Source organism: Drosophila rhopaloa, unplaced genomic scaffold (assembly GCF_018152115.1).
Source record: "Drosophila rhopaloa isolate 14029-0021.01 unplaced genomic scaffold, ASM1815211v1 contig_159, whole genome shotgun sequence".
NCBI classification, from domain to species: domain Eukaryota; kingdom Metazoa; phylum Arthropoda; class Insecta; order Diptera; family Drosophilidae; genus Drosophila; species Drosophila rhopaloa.
Window position 1 is genome coordinate 564,131 of NW_025335038.1, and position 18,416 is coordinate 582,546.

At 41.2% G+C, this 18,416-nt stretch overlaps 3 protein-coding genes across 5 annotated transcripts; all 3 read left to right on the forward strand.

Annotated features, from left to right (window-relative positions):
* The first annotated feature begins 5,806 nt into the window (after positions 1 to 5,806).
* LOC108041838 (tyrosine-protein phosphatase non-receptor type 4) lies at positions 5,807 to 15,468 on the forward strand. Of its 3 annotated transcripts, XR_001769173.2 has the most exons (11): positions 5,807 to 6,188; positions 10,653 to 11,061; positions 11,715 to 11,822; positions 11,884 to 11,976; positions 12,036 to 12,177; positions 12,244 to 13,084; positions 13,152 to 13,837; positions 13,902 to 14,526; positions 14,593 to 14,770; positions 14,837 to 15,039; positions 15,158 to 15,468. XR_001769173.2 is itself a non-coding variant. In XM_017119881.2 (10 exons), the coding sequence occupies exons 2-10, from the start codon at positions 10,909 to 10,911 to the stop codon at positions 14,924 to 14,926; spliced, it is 2,916 nt and encodes a 971-aa protein (XP_016975370.2). In that variant the 5' UTR covers positions 5,807 to 6,188; positions 10,653 to 10,908; the 3' UTR covers positions 14,927 to 15,142. The 3 variants fall into 3 exon arrangements, 2 of the variants coding, with proteins under 2 accessions (XP_016975370.2, XP_016975371.2); XM_017119881.2 differs by lacking the exon at positions 15,158 to 15,468 and having other exon boundaries at positions 14,837 to 15,142; XM_017119882.2 differs by lacking the exon at positions 15,158 to 15,468 and having other exon boundaries at positions 5,807 to 6,022; positions 14,837 to 15,142.
* Positions 15,469 to 16,176: 708 nt separating this feature from the next.
* Positions 16,177 to 17,603, forward strand: LOC108041842 (zinc finger protein 346). Its single transcript, XM_017119889.2, is given in 2 exon segments — positions 16,177 to 16,466; positions 16,468 to 17,603. Coding segments are annotated over 2 exon segments (1,104 nt in total). The 5' UTR covers positions 16,177 to 16,236; the 3' UTR covers positions 17,342 to 17,603.
* A 127-nt stretch (positions 17,604 to 17,730) lies between these two features.
* Positions 17,731 to 18,411, forward strand: LOC108041844 (RING-box protein 1B). Its single transcript, XM_017119891.2, has one exon. The coding sequence runs from the start codon at positions 17,930 to 17,932 to the stop codon at positions 18,305 to 18,307; it is 378 nt and encodes a 125-aa protein (XP_016975380.1). The 5' UTR covers positions 17,731 to 17,929; the 3' UTR covers positions 18,308 to 18,411.
* The last annotated feature ends 5 nt before the right edge of the window (positions 18,412 to 18,416 follow it).

Below are 18,416 nucleotides of genomic sequence, written 5' to 3' on the forward strand. Positions count from 1 at the left end.
AAATACAGAAATATATTTATAACCAAAAAACAACGGGAAGAATTAGAAAAACCTATTAACGAAGAAATATTTTTAACAGAATTAAGATTTAGAAGGGAGAGAGTTATCCAACCCGTGAAACGGTTCCACTTATGGGATTAATAAACAAATTTTTAAATTCAATCTGAGCTACATTGCCTTTGCCTTTATTTATGATTCTGCCTTCGCCTTTTTCATTAACTTCGAAGACCGCGCTTGACCGTTCTGCCAAAGACCAATATAAACACCAAGATGCGTAACGCCATACGATTTTTTTGCACACGAATTTTTTGTGCTGGCTTTTCAACTGGCTTTTCGCTATCTGCCCAAAAGCCAGCGAGAGAGCGCTCAAAAGCCAGCCGCTCTTTGCACGCATACTGCGACAGTCGACGAATGTATGTGTGCACATGTATTCACTAGCGAAGAAATTCGCTGCAGCGCGCTGTCGAAATATACTCTTTATTTTAAAATTATAACATTATTAAAAATACTTATTTTGTATTGCCTTTATATTTACTTTATTTACTAATTATTCGAATGTATAATATTTTTTAGTAATGACCAAATATATCTAAGTATAAAAAAATAACATAATTTATTTCATACATGACTTCACATTGGAATAATTGTCATTAGGGTATTCAGCATGCGACTTGTGAACGATTTTTAGGAGCCTCAGAAATTTTGCGATTGAACAGGATGAATATTTTTATATTTATTGAATTTTAAATATATGGATTAAAAAATATGTTGTATTTTTATATTATACGTATTATATAATATTATATTATATAAATAGTTTAACTTTTTATAAAATAATAATATGAGCTTTAAATATTTATTAGGTATACAAAAAAAAAGATGGATAATAAAATGAATATCTGAATATTAATTAAATTTTTCGTTTTATATATTTAAATTAATTATACCTTTTAACACAAACATATAAAACTTTGGTAAATAAGATGATTTAGTGGATAATATTAGATATGATGTTATTCGTATTTACTTTAAATATTTTAAGTCATTAGATCAAAATTTAATATATTTGAATAAAAATTAAATTTAATATTTCCATTTTAAAGTTAATAAAAACAGCCATGGATAAAAAATAAAGCGACATATATTTAATTTAATATCCTTTAAATATATTCAATTTAAATAAACTTCGCTTTGTTTTTGTTTAACAATCATATTATATTCAAATATATTAAACTTTATTGAAATATTTTAAAATTTAATCAAGCAGTTTTATATGTTTTGTATTAAAAGTTATGTTTTTAGCTTTAATTTAAATATGTAAAACGAAACTATGAATTAAATATGCAGATATTAATATTTAAGGTATATAAAAAAGTTTTACATCAAGCTCCATTGCCATATAAACATAAATGCAATTTAAATAATCATCCTGTTCAATCATAGAAGTTCTTTTGACACACAATTAGTTTCTTAGTCCAGAAATGATTTCTGGACGAAAATCGTCTTCTCGAACAAATACACAAATATTTTTAGATTTTTACGCTCTCAACTTTGTGCGAGCGGATAGAGCGGAATTTTCGTCGCCACCAAAAAACGTATTGCAAACCAATGTATGGGCGTTACGCATCTTAGTGATTATATTGGTCTTTGGTTGGAGCTTACCCAAGCGTTAATTAAGGCACGTGTTTTATAAAATTCTTGGAATTTTATAGATAGATATATTTTCTCAGAATAATTGCAAAAACACCAGGGCTATAAAATAAGATATTTCCACTTAAAAAAATCGAATGTCAAAATAGAATGTTTTAAAATTAGAAATGCAAATTTTAATGACACATAATGACATACCGTTTGTCTACTAATTCTTTGCAAAAGGGATTTAAATGATTTTGCAAGATTAATATATGTACATATATATAAACAAAAATACGATTTATTAAAATTTTTTTAAGTAATGTGAGGATTGATATTAATTGAAATTACGAATTTAAAATATATTTCAGCGTAAAACATAATAAAAGACAACAAAAACAAAAAAAATAGCAAATATTTGGATGTCAATTATTTCTTTGCAAAATGCATCTTTGATATCAGTATAAAGTCACTGAACTTTGTGACTTATTTTAAACATTTTTCTCACTGCATAAAAGTGTGCAAAAGTTCGTAAAAAATGAAACAGTTTTTTTTCATTCTCTTAGCATATTCTCTTGCAGACGTTGTGAGATCAACAAATTTCGTCAGTGATATTTTTATACCCTTGCAGAGGATATTATAATGTTGGTCAAAAGTGTGCAACGCAGTGAAATCTCCGACCCTATAAAGTATATATATTCTTGATCAGGGTCGCGTCCTGAGTTGATTTAAGCATGTCCGTCTGTCTGTTTCTAGGCGAACTTGTCTCTCAGTTGAAAGATATCGAATTTAAACTTTGCACACACCCTTCGTTCCCTTGCACGCAGTATATAAGTCGGAACGGCCGGGATCGGCCGACTATATCATATAGCTGCCATATAACTGATTGATCAGAAATGCCATAATTTTGGTGTTTGTAAAGTTGGGATTTTCTTTGGGTTTTATTTTTGGCCAATCAATTTCGACATACCAAATTTCATAAGGATGGACCGACCATATCCTATAGCTGCCATATAACTGAACGATTTAATATGCCATAACTTACAGAATATTCTGCAAGAGTATATCAACTTCGGCTCCGCCCGAAGTAAGCTTTTCTTTCTTGCTTTTATTTCTTTTTTGTTGTTTATTTTTTCAAGTTCGCACAGCCTTGAATTGCCAAAAAAGATAGAGATTATGCACACTGGGACATAGGAACAGCAAACAGGGAATTAAAAAAACGGTCAGAAATTAACATATGTAAATATTTTTTTGTGTATTTAAATAAAAATTGTGGGAAGCCAGTTTCTGTTCATTTTTACAAAAGAAAAGGTATTTAAAACACTGTCTTTAAAAGCTGTTGCTGTATGGTGTTGCTATGCACCAAGACATTTTTTATATATGTATGTATATTAATTAGAGATAGTCTTTGTAAAAATATTTTTAAAAACGCCCTATCGTTTCTAGCAAACATTTTTGAATTAATGTCAAAATAAAGGCAAACTGTTCTAGTGTACAAATAAATGTATGTTCATACATATGTACATATGTAGCATCGCAAGCTTTAATAAAAGTCATGTGCTTGATAAACAACATTTCTAGGAATTAGAGATATTTTTGCTCAGAACAAATGCAAAAAAACAGGGCTATAAAATATTTCTTTAATCTCATGTCAAAATAGAATGTTTCAAAGTTAGAAATGCAAATTTTAGTGAGATGAGAAAGTTTTTATTTATGACATATTTCATAATATTAAATTTTTCAAATATGCATACATATGTTTGTATGTACATATTTATATGGTGAAAGTTGGATTTGTAAAATAATTGTGTACACTTCCAACGACATCTTTATACCAAGTGGTTCATATAAATTTTCTTTCCTTAAAAAAGGTAAACACTGATACACAGTGTTGAACCAACATCTGATTAATGAGCAAAAAATCACAAAATACAAATTTATTATTATCACTCGTTTTTGGCCATAAATTACAAACAAATATATTATCTTAACATTGATTAAAACGTGGACGGAAGCTAACTTCGGAAAGCCGAAGTCTTAATACCCTAGCAGATTTTGCCGAAATTGCTAAAATTAAAAAAGTAGCGATAGGAATAAGGTATACATAAATAAACTAGATGCATAGTTTCATGTCAAAAGCTTTTAAACTGCAAAATTGTCATAAAAATATAGAAAAACAAGAAAGGAAAGCTAACTTCGGGCGGAGCCGAAGTTGATATACCCTTGCAGAATACTCTGTAAATTATATTCTCCAAAATTATTCATATGATGCATTCTTAATACTCATAAAAATCCCAACTTCCTAACTTTAAAAACACCAAAGTTATAGCATTTCCAATCGTTCAGTTATATGGCAGCTATAAGATATAGTCGGCCGATCCTTATGAACTTTGGTAGGTCGGATTGATTGGCCAAAAATAAAACCCATAGAAAATCCCAACTTCCTAACTTTAACAAACACCAAAGTTATGGCATTTCCGATCAATCAGTTATATGGCAGCTATAAGATATAGTCGGCCGATCCTTATGAAATTTGGTACGTCGGATTGATTGGCCAAATATAGAACCCACAGAAAGTCCCAACTTCCTAACTTAACAAACAGCAGAGTTATGGCATTTCCGATCAATCAGTTATATGGCAGCTATAGGATATAGTCGGCCGATCCTTATGAAATTTGGTAGGTCGGATTGATTGGCCAAATATAACACCCATATAAAATCCCAACTTCCTAACTTTACAAACACCAAAGTTATGGCATTTCCGATCAATCAGTTATATGGCAGCTATAGGATATAGTCGGCCGATCTCTGCCGTTCCGACTTATATACTGCGTGCAAAGGAAAGAAGGGTGTGTGCAAAGTTTCAATTCGATAGCTTTAAAAATGAGAGACTAGTTTGCGTAGAAACAGACAGACGGACAGACAGACGGACAGACAGACGGACAGACGGACAGACGGACATGGCTATATCAACTCAGGAGGTGATCCTGATCAAGAATATATATACTTTATAGGGTCGGAGATGTCTCCTTCACTGCGTTGCACTTTTGACCAAATTATAATACCCTCTGCAAGGGTATAACAGAAAGGAAATCTAACTTCGGGCGGAGCCGAAGTTGATATACCCTGCAGAATACTCTGTAAATTATATTCTCCAAAATTATTCATATGATGCATTCTTAATACTCATAAAAATACCGCTTCCTACTTTAAAAACACCAAGTTTGGCATTTCCGATCGTTCAGTTATAGGCAGCTATGTTATATAGTCGCCCGATCCGGCTCGTTCCGACTTATATACCACCTGCAACAAAAACACAACTGGTGATGCTGATCAAGAATATATATACTATATAGGGTCGGAAATGTCTCCTTTACTGCGTTGCAAACTTTTGACTGAAATTATAAGAGGGTATTTCAAAGACCAATATAAATAATAATAATAATATAATAATAATATGATTTTTGGTTTTTGGTTTATATCGTTTATGGCGCTTTTATCCCTCCGCGTTTACTTTATAGGGTCGGAGATTTCTCCTTCTCCGCGTTGCACACTTTTGACCAAAATTATATAATAATTTAAATTTAATATCTTAACATTAGGTTCAAATTTTAACTAAGGATGTTTTAGCCATGTCACAAACCAACAGAGCAAAGAGTATAACAATACTAGCCGGGCCAATTACCATGTTAAATTAATTATTAAATTGCAAAATACTGGCTCCTTAATATTAAAATTTTAGATTCGTATTTCCAATAGTTTACGAGGGAATGAATTTGTTTTTAAGAAAGCTATAGTTTTATTCCCGAAAATACCCCACACATCGACAGATTTTCGATAACAGTCAACGGGAGCGTGAGCTGCATTAATTGAAGGGTTCTTTTAACTCTAACAAACGGTTTTAAAATTACTTTTCCCTGATTTTATAAATTTTTAAGATTAAATGCTTATCCAAACTTTAAAATAATATATTACAATTAGTCTTGCCGATAAAACGACCGATAAATATTCAAGCCCTTGTGACATTTTTTGGTGTGACTAATTTTCAAAGTTTGAAAAACGTCTACTTTGTTTTCTTAGTCGTTGGAGATGCAAAACATTGTTGACGCCCTGGCAAACATCGATATGAGCGATGTTTCAAAATAATCGATGTAAGCATCGGCGTTTCTCCATCTCTAATTTTTCATTGCCGTTTCCACCTCTACCGTCGATTCAGTTTCTTTCGGTTTGTTTTCGTTTCATCCGTTTCCGCGAAAAGTCCCAATTAATGAGACAGATTAAACTTAAAATATAAATAGCGCATTTCTGTTAATTGTGTATCAGTCGGTGTAATTTAATTGTTTAGTTTTTCGTCATTTGTTGATTTATTTCCCGAAGCGGCTGCTTAAGTGTAAGTGCGAGTGTCGGTGTGTGTGCACCGTGTGCGTGCGTGTGTTTTATGCTGCCTCCTTCCGATTGTGTGAAAAACATTTGGGGCTTGTTAAATAAATCAGGAACGAAAAAAGGAAGTTTTCTAGTTGGTATAGCAGTCAAGAGTGTGAGAAAGCAAGATAAAGGTGAGTTTTTATTCTTCCACTTCTTTTCATTTCCTTTTTGTGTTGCAACTCCTCTTTGCTGCAATGTGTGTAATTATTATTATTCTTCATTTTGCCGTTGCTCTCGCACCATCCCTTTCCCCCACACAGCCTCTTTCTGATTTGAATGCAGGCGAGAGATAGAGAGAGGGAGATTGAGGTTGCTCACACACACACACAAATACGGCATGTAAGCCGCACGGACATCATGCAATGAAGGAAGTGGCAATAGTCGCAGATAAGGCCAAAATAAATGGATAGCCAAGATGTATTCCCTCTCCCTCTCGCAATTAATCGCTGATTGTTTGTTTACAAATTCGTCAATTAACCGTAACTGCTACTGCCACTGCCCCTCTCTATTCGCACATCAAGCTGCATCATAAGCTGTTAGCTACGCCAAGCAACAACAACCACAATTGCCCCAATCGAAAGATGAACACTAAAAGTAAATACAGTGAGTCTAGAAAGAAAGGAGAGGGTAGAGAATCGCAATCAGCTGCAGTTCTACGCTGAGAGAATCATTGCGCAAGTCTCAGAAAATATACTAATTAATTTGACAAAATTAAGAAACATTAGAAGTATGAAAATACTTGCAAAACTTAATACAATATTTATATATTTTTTTCAAGTGAATTATTTTTTTTTTGATCGAATTGTTACATTGAAATGTGTTATATTAGTACACTTTTATGTGCCCAAATTTATCATTCATTTATTTGTTTCCTATGATTATCTTTTCAATTTTTTTTTCAAGACATTGAACCAATTTAAATCACTTTGGCGGAGTGTTAAAATATATAAGAATTTAAAAAATGATTGAATAATGTGAAAGAATTATAATCATAACATACGACGTAATATTCAAATTTAATTTAATAGCAAACAGCTCCAGTTTTGGGTTAGTGCGTCTGGGTTTGTGTAAGTGTCGCCCGGGTCTTCAGCCGGGGGCTGTGTTGCATGGGGAATATGAACACGAAAATAGCATATTCGGAATGTTGAGCGCTAAACAAACTCACGGGGTGCGTCCCTCCCTCCCCCGCCACCTCCCCCTGCCCCAAAAGCAATAAAATTAAAAGGCAAACAGCGATAAGCGCACTAAACCCCGCCTTGGATGAAGTCCCCATCCCTTCCTGGGGTCGCCACCCCTTCCACAATGAACACATGGCAACCCTGACGCATGGCGGTATAGGCAGCCATAAAATAAACCCCACCAAATGCATACGCCAGCCGATAATTAATGCCAGGCCAGCGTAATTGATGCGTCGCCGGCACGAGAGAAAATCAATCGGGGAGCATAACCTGTTTTTCCACAGAGCTCCCTGTTCCTTTTTAAAAGCAATTTTCCGGAGGGTGCCGTCCAACCAGGTGAACCACAACCCTTGACGCCGGGAAATTCAATTTGGACCAAGCTTTTGCTTTGAGTTCCCCTAATTTTGTCTTTCGCACAAGGAATTGGGGTTTCTAAGCTGACCACACATTGGTAACAAGCTAAAAACGACATTAAGAACTTTAAAAACAATAGAATATAAATAGAAGATATGGCTGAGAGATAGTTAGTTATTTTCCTTACTGCTTTTTAAAATATCTACAATCCAAATTCTTCATAACGCCGAAGAAACAAGTGTTGAAAATGTTATTTCCCACATTACTGATTTTCTATAAAGGGGAAAACTTTCAGACTAATTCAGAGCAATTTGCCCTATTTGAATTTGATTTTGATTGGGGTTGCCAGGCGCCGTAAGAGGTCCGTCCTAAAAATGGAAACCAGCTTGAAGGATGTCGCGTGTAATTGAAGTTGAGTGACATCGGGTTGTCCTCTGCACCGCTTTCCACGCCCCCTCATCACTGTTCCTTTAAAAGTTTATCTTTACGCCCGCTTTGTTTGGCCTAGGCCTTGTTGTTTTTCTTGTGGCTGGCGTATCTCGAATTACGTTTCCTTAGAAGTTCCACGTCTGCGGTTTCCATTACCTCATACGGATCCATTGTGCCCATTGCCCTTGTCTCTGGAATGGTTCCATTTATTGAGCAGCCCCGAGTGATGAGCTCTCGACAATCCCAAGTCGATCTCAAGTACTTGCGGACTTGCAGGGGTCAGGGGAGGTGCCCTAAGAAAGTGCTGTGTTAGCTTTATAGACCCCAACTGGTTTGGCAAGAGCTTCTCTTTAGCCATCTCTTTTTTTTTGCCCTCGAGCGAACAAAGAAAGAGCCGCTGAATGAAACGGAAGGTGAGGCTGCCCCCAGACCGTTATTCGGTCAGCGGGATGGAGAAAGAGCTGGGTAAACAAACAAACATGTATGCAAATATGTGTCCCAATGATAATTTCGCACAGAAAGTCGGTCAACGAACTGAAAAATGAGGAAGAGCGCTCATACAATGGACATCTGAATGGGACACCAGCTAGGTGTTGTCCATTTCGATTTCGATTTCATAATGAAAAGCCAATGCGACTGAGAGTAGTTGTATGTCCATTTACAAGCTGCACTGCCCTTAAATGGACACCGAACTAACTGGCTTCCGGGCAAATATGGCATCCAGCGTGGGAGTGCCCCACGTTTCATCCATCTAGTATCGAAACCCTGTCTCGTGGGCGACAGAGAATGACGCCACCCTTTTATTTGTTTGTTTTTGATAATTCTGGGATTTTCTTTTTCGTTCTGTTTTGCAACTCTATTGATAACCCAGGCAAATACAGTGGTGACCCAAGATAATGCAACTGGGATAGTAAACAGAAAGATTAATTTTAAGGGAATTTGAAATTCTTTTTCAGTATTGGATAAGTGGTTTTCCGTACTGATCTTTTTAAAAAGGAAATAATTGTTTATAGTTTAAAGAATGGACTTGTATAGTGACCACGGTACGAAAACCTATTGTAGACCGTTTTCCTTCTATTGTAATTACATAAAATTAATTAATTAACCAACTGATAAATAAACTTGGGGCGGTTTGATGAGGAAACAGAACCCAAGTCAGGAACCGACCACCTTTGTCCCGATCTTAAGCCACATTTATTTATTGCCCATTTGTGATTTCATTGTGCCCCCATATAAATTATCTGCATGTCATTGGCAGCGCACAAGTTTTTCTAGTTAAGTGGTATTTATGCTAGCAATAGTTTTGATTCTAGATCCGCCCGTTTCACCGATTTGTCTCTTTCGCCTGACAACAGTCCGGAAACGTATTATTTATATAGAACAGCATACAGAAATATCTTTTCCTATACTAAGATATTTTTACTTGCGACAATTGCGCTCTCCCTCTGCCAAAGAAAGAAAACAAAAGAACTTGGGTTTGTGTCAAAACGATACAGAAAAGTAACCTATGTTATACCTTATTTGCACTTCGATATAACGCTTAACGCGATATCTGACCCCTAGTCTTTCGATCAGTGTCTAAAAGCGGCCACTGACTCAAGGGAATTCGCTAGTTAGCCCCTGTTCGATAATTACTGGCAACTGCATGGTAACTACGGAAAAAGCTCGCTATCGACTTCTTGGCCCTTTTTATTTCGCGCCGTGTCCGCTTCGCGCAGCTCAACAAAAGCGGTTTTAACCCAGTTTAGGAGAATAGTCAACGTCTGCAGAAACAAGGTTGAAAGGTAAAATAGGTGGAATAGTGCTTACAATTATCCACACACAGATACTTGGTTCTGTGTATATTAGTCGAGAGCATTTAAGCCAATTATACGGCACATCAATCATTAGCAAAGACGATTTGTGCCACACGGCATGGGGCAACTGCACTGAAAGAATTAAGTTTTTAGGTATTGTCTAATATTGGGTATATGTATAGTTGTCTGTGGTCAAAATACGACAATTTAATCAATCCAACATTATGTTCTTAGCTAAAATCTTATATCCATTTTTTATAGCATTTATTACTTTTTACTTATACGGCCCAAATTTCTATGCTTTTATACTCTCTTTTTTTAAAATTTTGCATTTTCCGTAATTTGGAATGAGTTTTTAAAAGCTGTAATTTATAGTTTTCTTTGATAAATGTTTTCTTTTGAATTTATAATTATTTTCTTTAGTGTACAAATGTGTAAGGCCCTCTTTATAGTGGCTGACTTTACCTTATCTACAAGTTTGAGTGAAAAAGCTATGAGCTGCAAGGCAAGAGGCAAAGAAAGGCCTCCAAAAGAAATTATTAGTCACCCGGCACTTGTCGATTGTCGACGACGTGGTTTGTTTGTCTGGGTTTGTTGCTCTACGTGGAAGTATGCACCATCCAATCCCGCGGGGGATAAGGAAATGAGGGGCAGAAAGCCGAGTCTTGCGTTGTTAGGTAGCGAGTGTGCGAGTGAGTGTGTGCTAGACATAAAATAACTAAGAAAATAAACAACTGCAGCGGAAGAGGAGGCGAGAAGGCTTATACTTGTGCCTTCATCAAGCCAAGCCGTAAGTCGGTGCTCATAAAGACCCTGTTCTCACCCGCTCTCGTTTCAGTCAATCAGAGATCCATCCATTCACATGAAAAGGAGCCGAGGAAGGCAGTCAAGTTAACTGAAAACAAAACAACCAGCCAGCACACAAAGCAAACGAATACTCTTGCCAATTTATCGAATAAACAAGAAGCCGAGCCAGGAGAGACCCGACTGCCGCCCGGGGGCTCTTTCTCCGCAATCAGCGCCCTCCAGCGTGCTATACGTACTTTCGCACCCCTCGATCCCCACCCGAATCATGGAGTTCATGGAGTTCGGTCATGTTTGAGCGCTTCCGACTGAGCAACCTGACCAGAACCTTTCGCCTGAGAGGAGGCGGCCCAGAACTGGCGCGCGACAAGAAGAACCCGCAACGGCAGCAATGCGTCACCGTCCTGTTCCTAGATGACATCACGCACACCTTTCGGATCGAGGTAACACCCCCGAATAAAGTAACTTACTTTACATGGTTACAACCCTCAAAGCCTAATATTCCCCAACTGTTAACGAGTGCATTATGTGCTTTGCATATCATAACCAAAGTAATATCGTAAATCCATGGTTGTATTACACCTTTAAAATTTATTATAATGTTCAAACCGCAACTGTTTGCGTAGTAGTACTCGCATTAGCCATGCGCATAATTATTTGATATGCGAATCATAGTCAAAGCAAAGAAAGTTTCGAGGCCTTCGTCGGTTAATCATCACTATTCATTTATTCACTTTTTATCTGTTCATTTTTTGGCTCTGCACTCAAAGCTTGCTTTCATCTCGACTAGCATCTCCAGACACGCACTTGTCCGCATTGTTTTCCAATCTCCATCCGAGGTTTCGCTTTCTTTCACCTCGATGATCAAGTGTGTGGTTGCAGCACTGGAAAATAATAATCGAGATGGAATCTGTCTACCAAATTGCAACTAAATGGTAGTCACTTAATCACTGTAATGGCATCGAAGACAATAGGGGAGAAATTAAAGCAAAGATTTGCTTTTGAGGTGTTTTAGCTGTGTCGATACACTGAAGAGTAATAAATACATTCTAGGGTTTTAAATATAGCTATATCCGAATCTTTTCTACTCCTTTAGAAACGTGCAAAAGGCTCTGAACTTTTGGATCAGGTCTTTCAATATCTCGAGTTATCCGAAAGGGACTACTTTGGTCTACTCTTTCCCCAGAAGCCGGGTGACGTTGTGGTAAGTCGTGGAATTTTTATCTTCGAGAACTCGTCTAATTCCTTTAATGTCTCATTTTTAGAGATGGGTGGATGCCCAGAAGCAGTTTAAGAAGCAATGCAGCAGCGTTTCGCTGGACAACGATGCCGTTCCATTATTAGAGTTTAAGGTTAAGGTGAGATCCCTGCCTACTACCATCATTCACGAACATAACATACCCCTTTTCTGCACCAGTTCTTTGTAAGCGATCCCAGCCGACTGCAGGAGGAGTTCACTCGCTACCAGTTCTATCTGCAGATCAAGCGTCAAATCCTGCTGGGGAAGCTGCCATGCTCCAGCAACACCCAGTGCCTGCTTGCCAGTTACACGGTGCAATGTGAGTTTACGATAGAGCAGAGCTCGTTCAGACACTAATTGGCATTTTCATTACCCATTTTCACAGCCGAGTTGGGCGACTTCAATGCCCCGGAACACCAGCCGGGCTATTTGAACGGGATGCAGTTGCTCAGCGACCAGACGCCCGAGGCGGAACGCAAAGTTGGAGAGCTGCATAAGCTTCATCGTGGCCAGCTTCCGGCGGACGCGGAGTACAACTATCTGGAGCACGCTAAGCGACTGGAGCTGTACGGGATCGACTTGCACAGGGCCACCGATTCCAATGGCAAGGAGCTGCAACTGGGCGTCTCGGCGGTGGGACTGCTCGTCTTCCAGCATTCGCTGAGGGTGAACACCTTCTCGTGGAGTAAGATGGTCAAGGTGTCGTTTAAGCGCAAGGACTTCTTCATTCAGCTGCGCCGTGAGCCCAGCGAGAGCTACGACACCTTGCTGGGATTCGGGATGAGCAGCCACAAGCACGCCAAGGCGCTGTGGAAGTCCTGCGTGGAGCACCACAGCTTCTTCCGCCTAAAGCGACCGCACCGCCTCTCGCGCTTCCTGAACATCAGCCTGGGCAGCAAGTTCTACTACTCGGGTCGCACAGAGCTTCAGGCGGTGCAGGAATCCAAGCAGCGCGGCCGTATCCACAAGGTCTTTGTGCGCTCGCCCAGCAAGCGGCTCCTTGGAGCAGCCGGCGGAACCTCGGGCTCCTCGGGAGGCACTCCGATGCTGCAGCACAGCGGCTCCGAGAGTGCCACCTCCCACAATGGAAAGCAATCCACCGGAGGCACCATTCTGACCATTACCAAAACGAGCCGCGCGCACGACAACAAGGTCACTTCCAAGGAGGCCGACTCCATGCCCAGAAAGGCCTGGGAGCAGCAGAGCGACGAGTATGACATCCAGCTGTAAGTAGTTCAGAAATTGTTTCAAAGGGTTTGATTACTTACGATTTTGAATTTTTTGGTCTTCCAGAGACGTGGGTTTCATCGAACAGTGCACGCGACGCTTTGAGTCTGCTTCTCCCTCGCCCATGCCGCCCGCCTACAGCTCCGGCCAGCACAGCCCGCTCCTGCTGCCGACGACCATTGCGGACGCAGTGGGTCAGCAGCAGCCTGAGAGTGGCAGCGACCTCATCACTATCCGGCTACAGGCCGACGAGCAGGGCCGCTACGGCTTCAACGTGAAGGGCGGCGTGGATTTGAGTCTGCCGGTGCAGGTCTCTAAGGTGGTGCCCCATACGCCCGCCGATCGCTGCACGCCACGTGTCTGCGAGGGCGACGAGGTGCTGATGATCAATGGACGAGATGTGCACGGTCTGCGACATGAGCAGGTGGTAACCATGATTCGCGACTGCCGTCACCAGGCCAGTGGCGAACTACTGCTCACTGTGCGCCCCCAGCGCTCGGCGCCCCTGCTTCTGGAGGAGGAGCCGCTCTATCAGTACGTTCCGGAAAGCGACGAGATCGGATCGCACTCCAATCTGCTTGATGGGGATGCTCTCTTCACCCAGAGCCTGCTGTTGCTAAGCGATGGCTTGGCTTCCGGCGCTTTGCTGGCCCAGTACGAGCTCATGTACAGGAAGAACCCGGATCTGGCCATTACAGAGGCTCGGAAGCCAGCAAATGCCCCAAAGAACCGATATCGAGACATATCGCCATGTAAGTGTGACTTGCCTCTTTGGAATCATTTTCTATGTAAGCCATCAATTTACATGCATTTTAGATGATTGCACGCGGGTTTCTCTGGTCAACTCGCTTACTGGCGACTACATCAACGCCAACTACGTGAACATGGAGATCCCCGGCGGAGCAGTGAACAGATACATAGCCACCCAGGGTCCACTGGCCAGCACCACAACGGACTTTTGGCGCATGGTGCAGCAGGAGAGCAGCCACCTCCTGGTGATGCTAACCACGGTGATGGAGTCGGGTCGCCAGAAGTGTCACCAGTATTGGCCGGTGACCGGCGAGGAGCTTCAGCTGGCGGAGGGATTCTCGGTGCGCTGCCTCAGCGAAAAGCCCGATGAAACCGGCAGCTTCGTATTCCGCGAGTTTGTGCTGAAGGACAAGCACGAGCAGCGACACATCCACCACATGCAGTACCTGGCCTGGCCGGACCACTGTGTGCCCTCCGATCCCAATCTCTTTCTGGAGTTCACGGAGCGGGTGCGCGCCGCCCGGAACCGCACGCTTCTTCAGGAGATCGAGGAGAGCCTGAAGCAGGTGCGTCTAATGGACGCGGATGCTGATGCCGACGAGAACGGCGGCCTGATGCGGGAGCGCAAGTGTGCGGCCAGCAATGGAGCTACTCCGGAGGACGAGACGCCCGTCTCGACGAGCGTGCACCAGTGAGAATTCGCTTTAAATTAAACTCTGAAACACCTTAATCCATATTTATCCCCATTTGTTTGCAGATGCATCAGTGCCGCCAATCCACCTGTAATCGTCCACTGCTCGGCGGGAATCGGACGGACGGGAGTGCTCATACTGATGGACACTGCGCTGGCTTTAATGGAGGCCCGTGAGCCCGTTTACCCATTGGACATTGTGCGCACCATGCGCGATCAGCGTGCCTGCATGGTGCAGAATGTGGTGAGTATCGCTGGCGAGGATTCACTGATGGGTTTCTTATGCGTGTCCTTAAATTTGAAATTTTAGAGCCAGTACCGCTTCGTGTGCGAGTGCATCTGCGCCGCCTACATGAAGATCTCGCGCAGCAGTGCCGCCATCAACGACGACGAGGATTAGGGGTCACGACAATCCAATCCGGCTACGCAATCTACAATCTTCCGCTTTTCACGCCCCAAAACGATTCGAGTTTTTCTTATTCGATACGAACCTACGCCTAACTCTATCTAACCGTTAGTACGCGTAGACTTATGATTAAAACTGATCGTATATCATTACTATATTGTATTATCAACTCCGTTCATAAGTTACCCCTTAAATACACACTTACTTATACATTATCTCCTTCAGTCGCCGCAAGTGCTGCAAGGGAAACGATTCTAAATTTACAAAGCCACCACGGAATGGTAAGCGGAGAGAACCAACTACCTAATCGAAGTATACAAAGCGAAACAAATGGCAATTTATTTACACCCATCCAACGCTATACGCCACCCAAAGTTGGCGGTCGAGAACAATACGCAAACAGCAACCAGAATACGATCCTTATACACTGATACACTGACAAGAGAAGATAAAACTGTTAGTATTTTAGCACCAAATCAATTCATAAATGTATTTATGCTACAAAAAATCCAATAAAATGTGTAATTAAAAAAGAAGGGGTTTTTATTATTTTTTGGGGATTGCATTTTGGCTTTTTCTGCCAAATATAAAAAGTTTTTAATAAATTTATTTTCTGTATTTTTTAAAACAACTTTTTAAATTTAAAGGATGTCCTGTTTATAACACAGGTTAAGAACTTTACAAATAAATACCTAAATGCTAAATAATACATGGGCATTATAAATCAACATGTAAGCTAGGTAGTTTGTATAAAATTTGAATTTATTGCTATATTGTCTAGGCAACGGACATTAACAATGCAATCAATTTTTACCAAAAGCCAAATTATCTCGTTTTAAACATGTAAAACTTGAAATAACGGCTTTACAACTGAAATTCAATTTTTTGTATTTTTGAATAAAACCGCCAAAGCCAAAGCTCATTCTGACCTAGAGATGATAGTTTCGAAAACAATGAAATATCTGCAAAAAAAAAAAATTTAGAAAGAGCATTAAATATTTAAACTTCTTAAAGGAAAAACCTGCGTAAAACCTTATAAGAAAATAAAATAATATCTGCGATAATTTGAGATATTATCACAAGAAGTTTATTTGTTTTATTTGCAAATAAGATTGGCCAGAGACTATGTACATTACTTGAAGTTTTTGAGTCGGCTGCAATTATAAATTTTGTGTTGTAAAATACAATATAATATTGTTAGCCATTACTTAAACATCAAAATATCAGAGTTTTTATTCGACGCATGCGTGTGATTTGCATTGTCATCTCTAGCTTTGCGTTGGGTTATAGAATTCAGTCGCGAAATGAGTTCTTCCGGATTCCTGAGCGACTTCCACATTCCGCACCTCGCTAGGTGCCCAGGAGTGATCCCGAGTGTTCCCATGGGCAGAACCCGGAACGAATCTCCGCCAGCGCCGGAAGTCGTGACCGGAAACCGCCTCATTGCACCTGGTAAACAAGCGGGCAACTTGGATCCCGGTCCCCGGTCCATGAGACCCTTGAAACGGAAGGCTGAGCAGATGGAGGTGGACTCGGAAGCTGATCAACAAGCTGGCCTTGTTTCCCGGACGGGACGAGAGCTATCCGGAGGAGCTGAACCGGCTGATTGGGCCGCTGAACTGCGAGCTGTGCAAGGTGCATGTGACCTCGAGGAAGTGCGCCCGAGATCACTACGAGTCCAAGGCCCACGACCGCCACATCAGCGCCTGGCTGGCGAAGAACTACACAGAGGCTGGTCTGCAGGCGCCTCCAGTCAAGCGGCTGGCCAAGCAGGGACCCACCGGCCCCAGTGCCTTCCACTGCGACCTGTGCGACCTGGACCTCACCTCCTCCATGCATGCCCGCCAGCACTACCTGGGCCGCAAGCACAAGCTGGTGGAGCAGCGCGTCTCGAAGCCCTCGGGAGCCGGGCACTACGACTCCGCCGGAAAGTGGGTGCGAACAGGCAGCAAGCTCGAGGGCGAAGGAGTGAACCCTTCTGATGGACGCCATGGCATAGGGACCCTGTTCCTCAAAGCGGAGGCCTTGGGACAGGATGTCCCCATGGAGGAAGTGCCTCAGGAGAGCCCGATTAAGGCGGAGGACAAGGAGCGCACCTGCAGCCTGTGCAAAATAGTGGTCACTTCTGCGCCCCAAATGCAGATCCACTTGGCAGGGGCCAGGCACCAGAAGAACATGCGCACCGCTGGACAGGATCTGTCTGGCGGTGTAAGCCTTCCGGAGGCGCCACCGCCATCCGAAAAACTGGATGCCGCGGAACTGGCCATGTACCGTACTCCGATTGGCCAGTACTACTGCAAGCCCTGCAACATGATGATGAATCATGCGACCACCTTGCAGCAGCACCTAATTGGAAAGAAACACCTGAAGTCGGTGAAAGCCCTTTCCCAAACCGAAAAGACCGTCTAGATTGTAATGACAGCAATACCAGACGGTTGTACTTATAATCAATTTGTAGTATCATGACTCTACGATTATCGTCAAATAATTATTATGTAGCCAATGGAAAATGTGAAATCCCTTTATTGCATTTTCAAAACCCCAGTTCTGTTATTTAAGAATTTACTCTATAATGACAAAAGCGTGTTCCACAAAGTGGAACTCATATAATTAATTTATAAAAGTTGCATTGATTTCTGATTTGCAATGTAATAAACCTAAGATACCTCTAAAATTCCTGTTCGATTCATTAGCATATGAATTTGTCTTACTTCGTCTTCGAGTTTTTTAGTTCATAAGTAAAACCTATGCGCTTGTTTTTTCCATGTATTTATTTTATTTTTATTAACATTTTTTGTATGAGCTTTTTAAACTAAATGGTTTTAAGCACGTCACTTCCCAGTTAGATTTTCGATCCTCACTCTTTTGGTATAATGTCAAGTTAGGTGATATTTGGGGGTATACATCAGTTCAAATCGAATTCGTCTTCAAAGCGTTAAACACATTTTGAGAAAAGGGCAAAAATTGAATGAATTAAGTGAAAAAAAAATTCGTATCATGGCAGAGGAGATTGAGGTTGAGGACACAGAGGACTTCCACGATCTGGACTTTAATGACGACGAGGCATCCGGCAGTGGAGGAGGAGGCGCTGGCGGCCAGCTCAAGGAGGATCGCTTCGTGGTGAAGAAGTGGGTGGCGCACGCCTTGTGGTCGTGGGACGTGGCCGTGGACAACTGCGCCATCTGTCGCAACCACATCATGACGCTGTGCATCGAGTGTCAGGCGGATCCGAACGCGAACCAGGACGAGTGCACGGTGGCCTGGGGCGAGTGCAACCACGCCTTCCACTACCACTGCATTGCGCGCTGGCTGAAGACGCGGCTCGTCTGCCCGCTGGACAACAAGGAGTGGGTCTACCAAAAGTACGGACACTAGCGAGGAATAGGGATCTGGATCTGGTCTGGGTGTGTGGTGACATGTTGGGGTGTTCTGCGTGACTGAATGTTAACTAAATTAGAGCTGACTTGGGTTCCCAAAAACACGG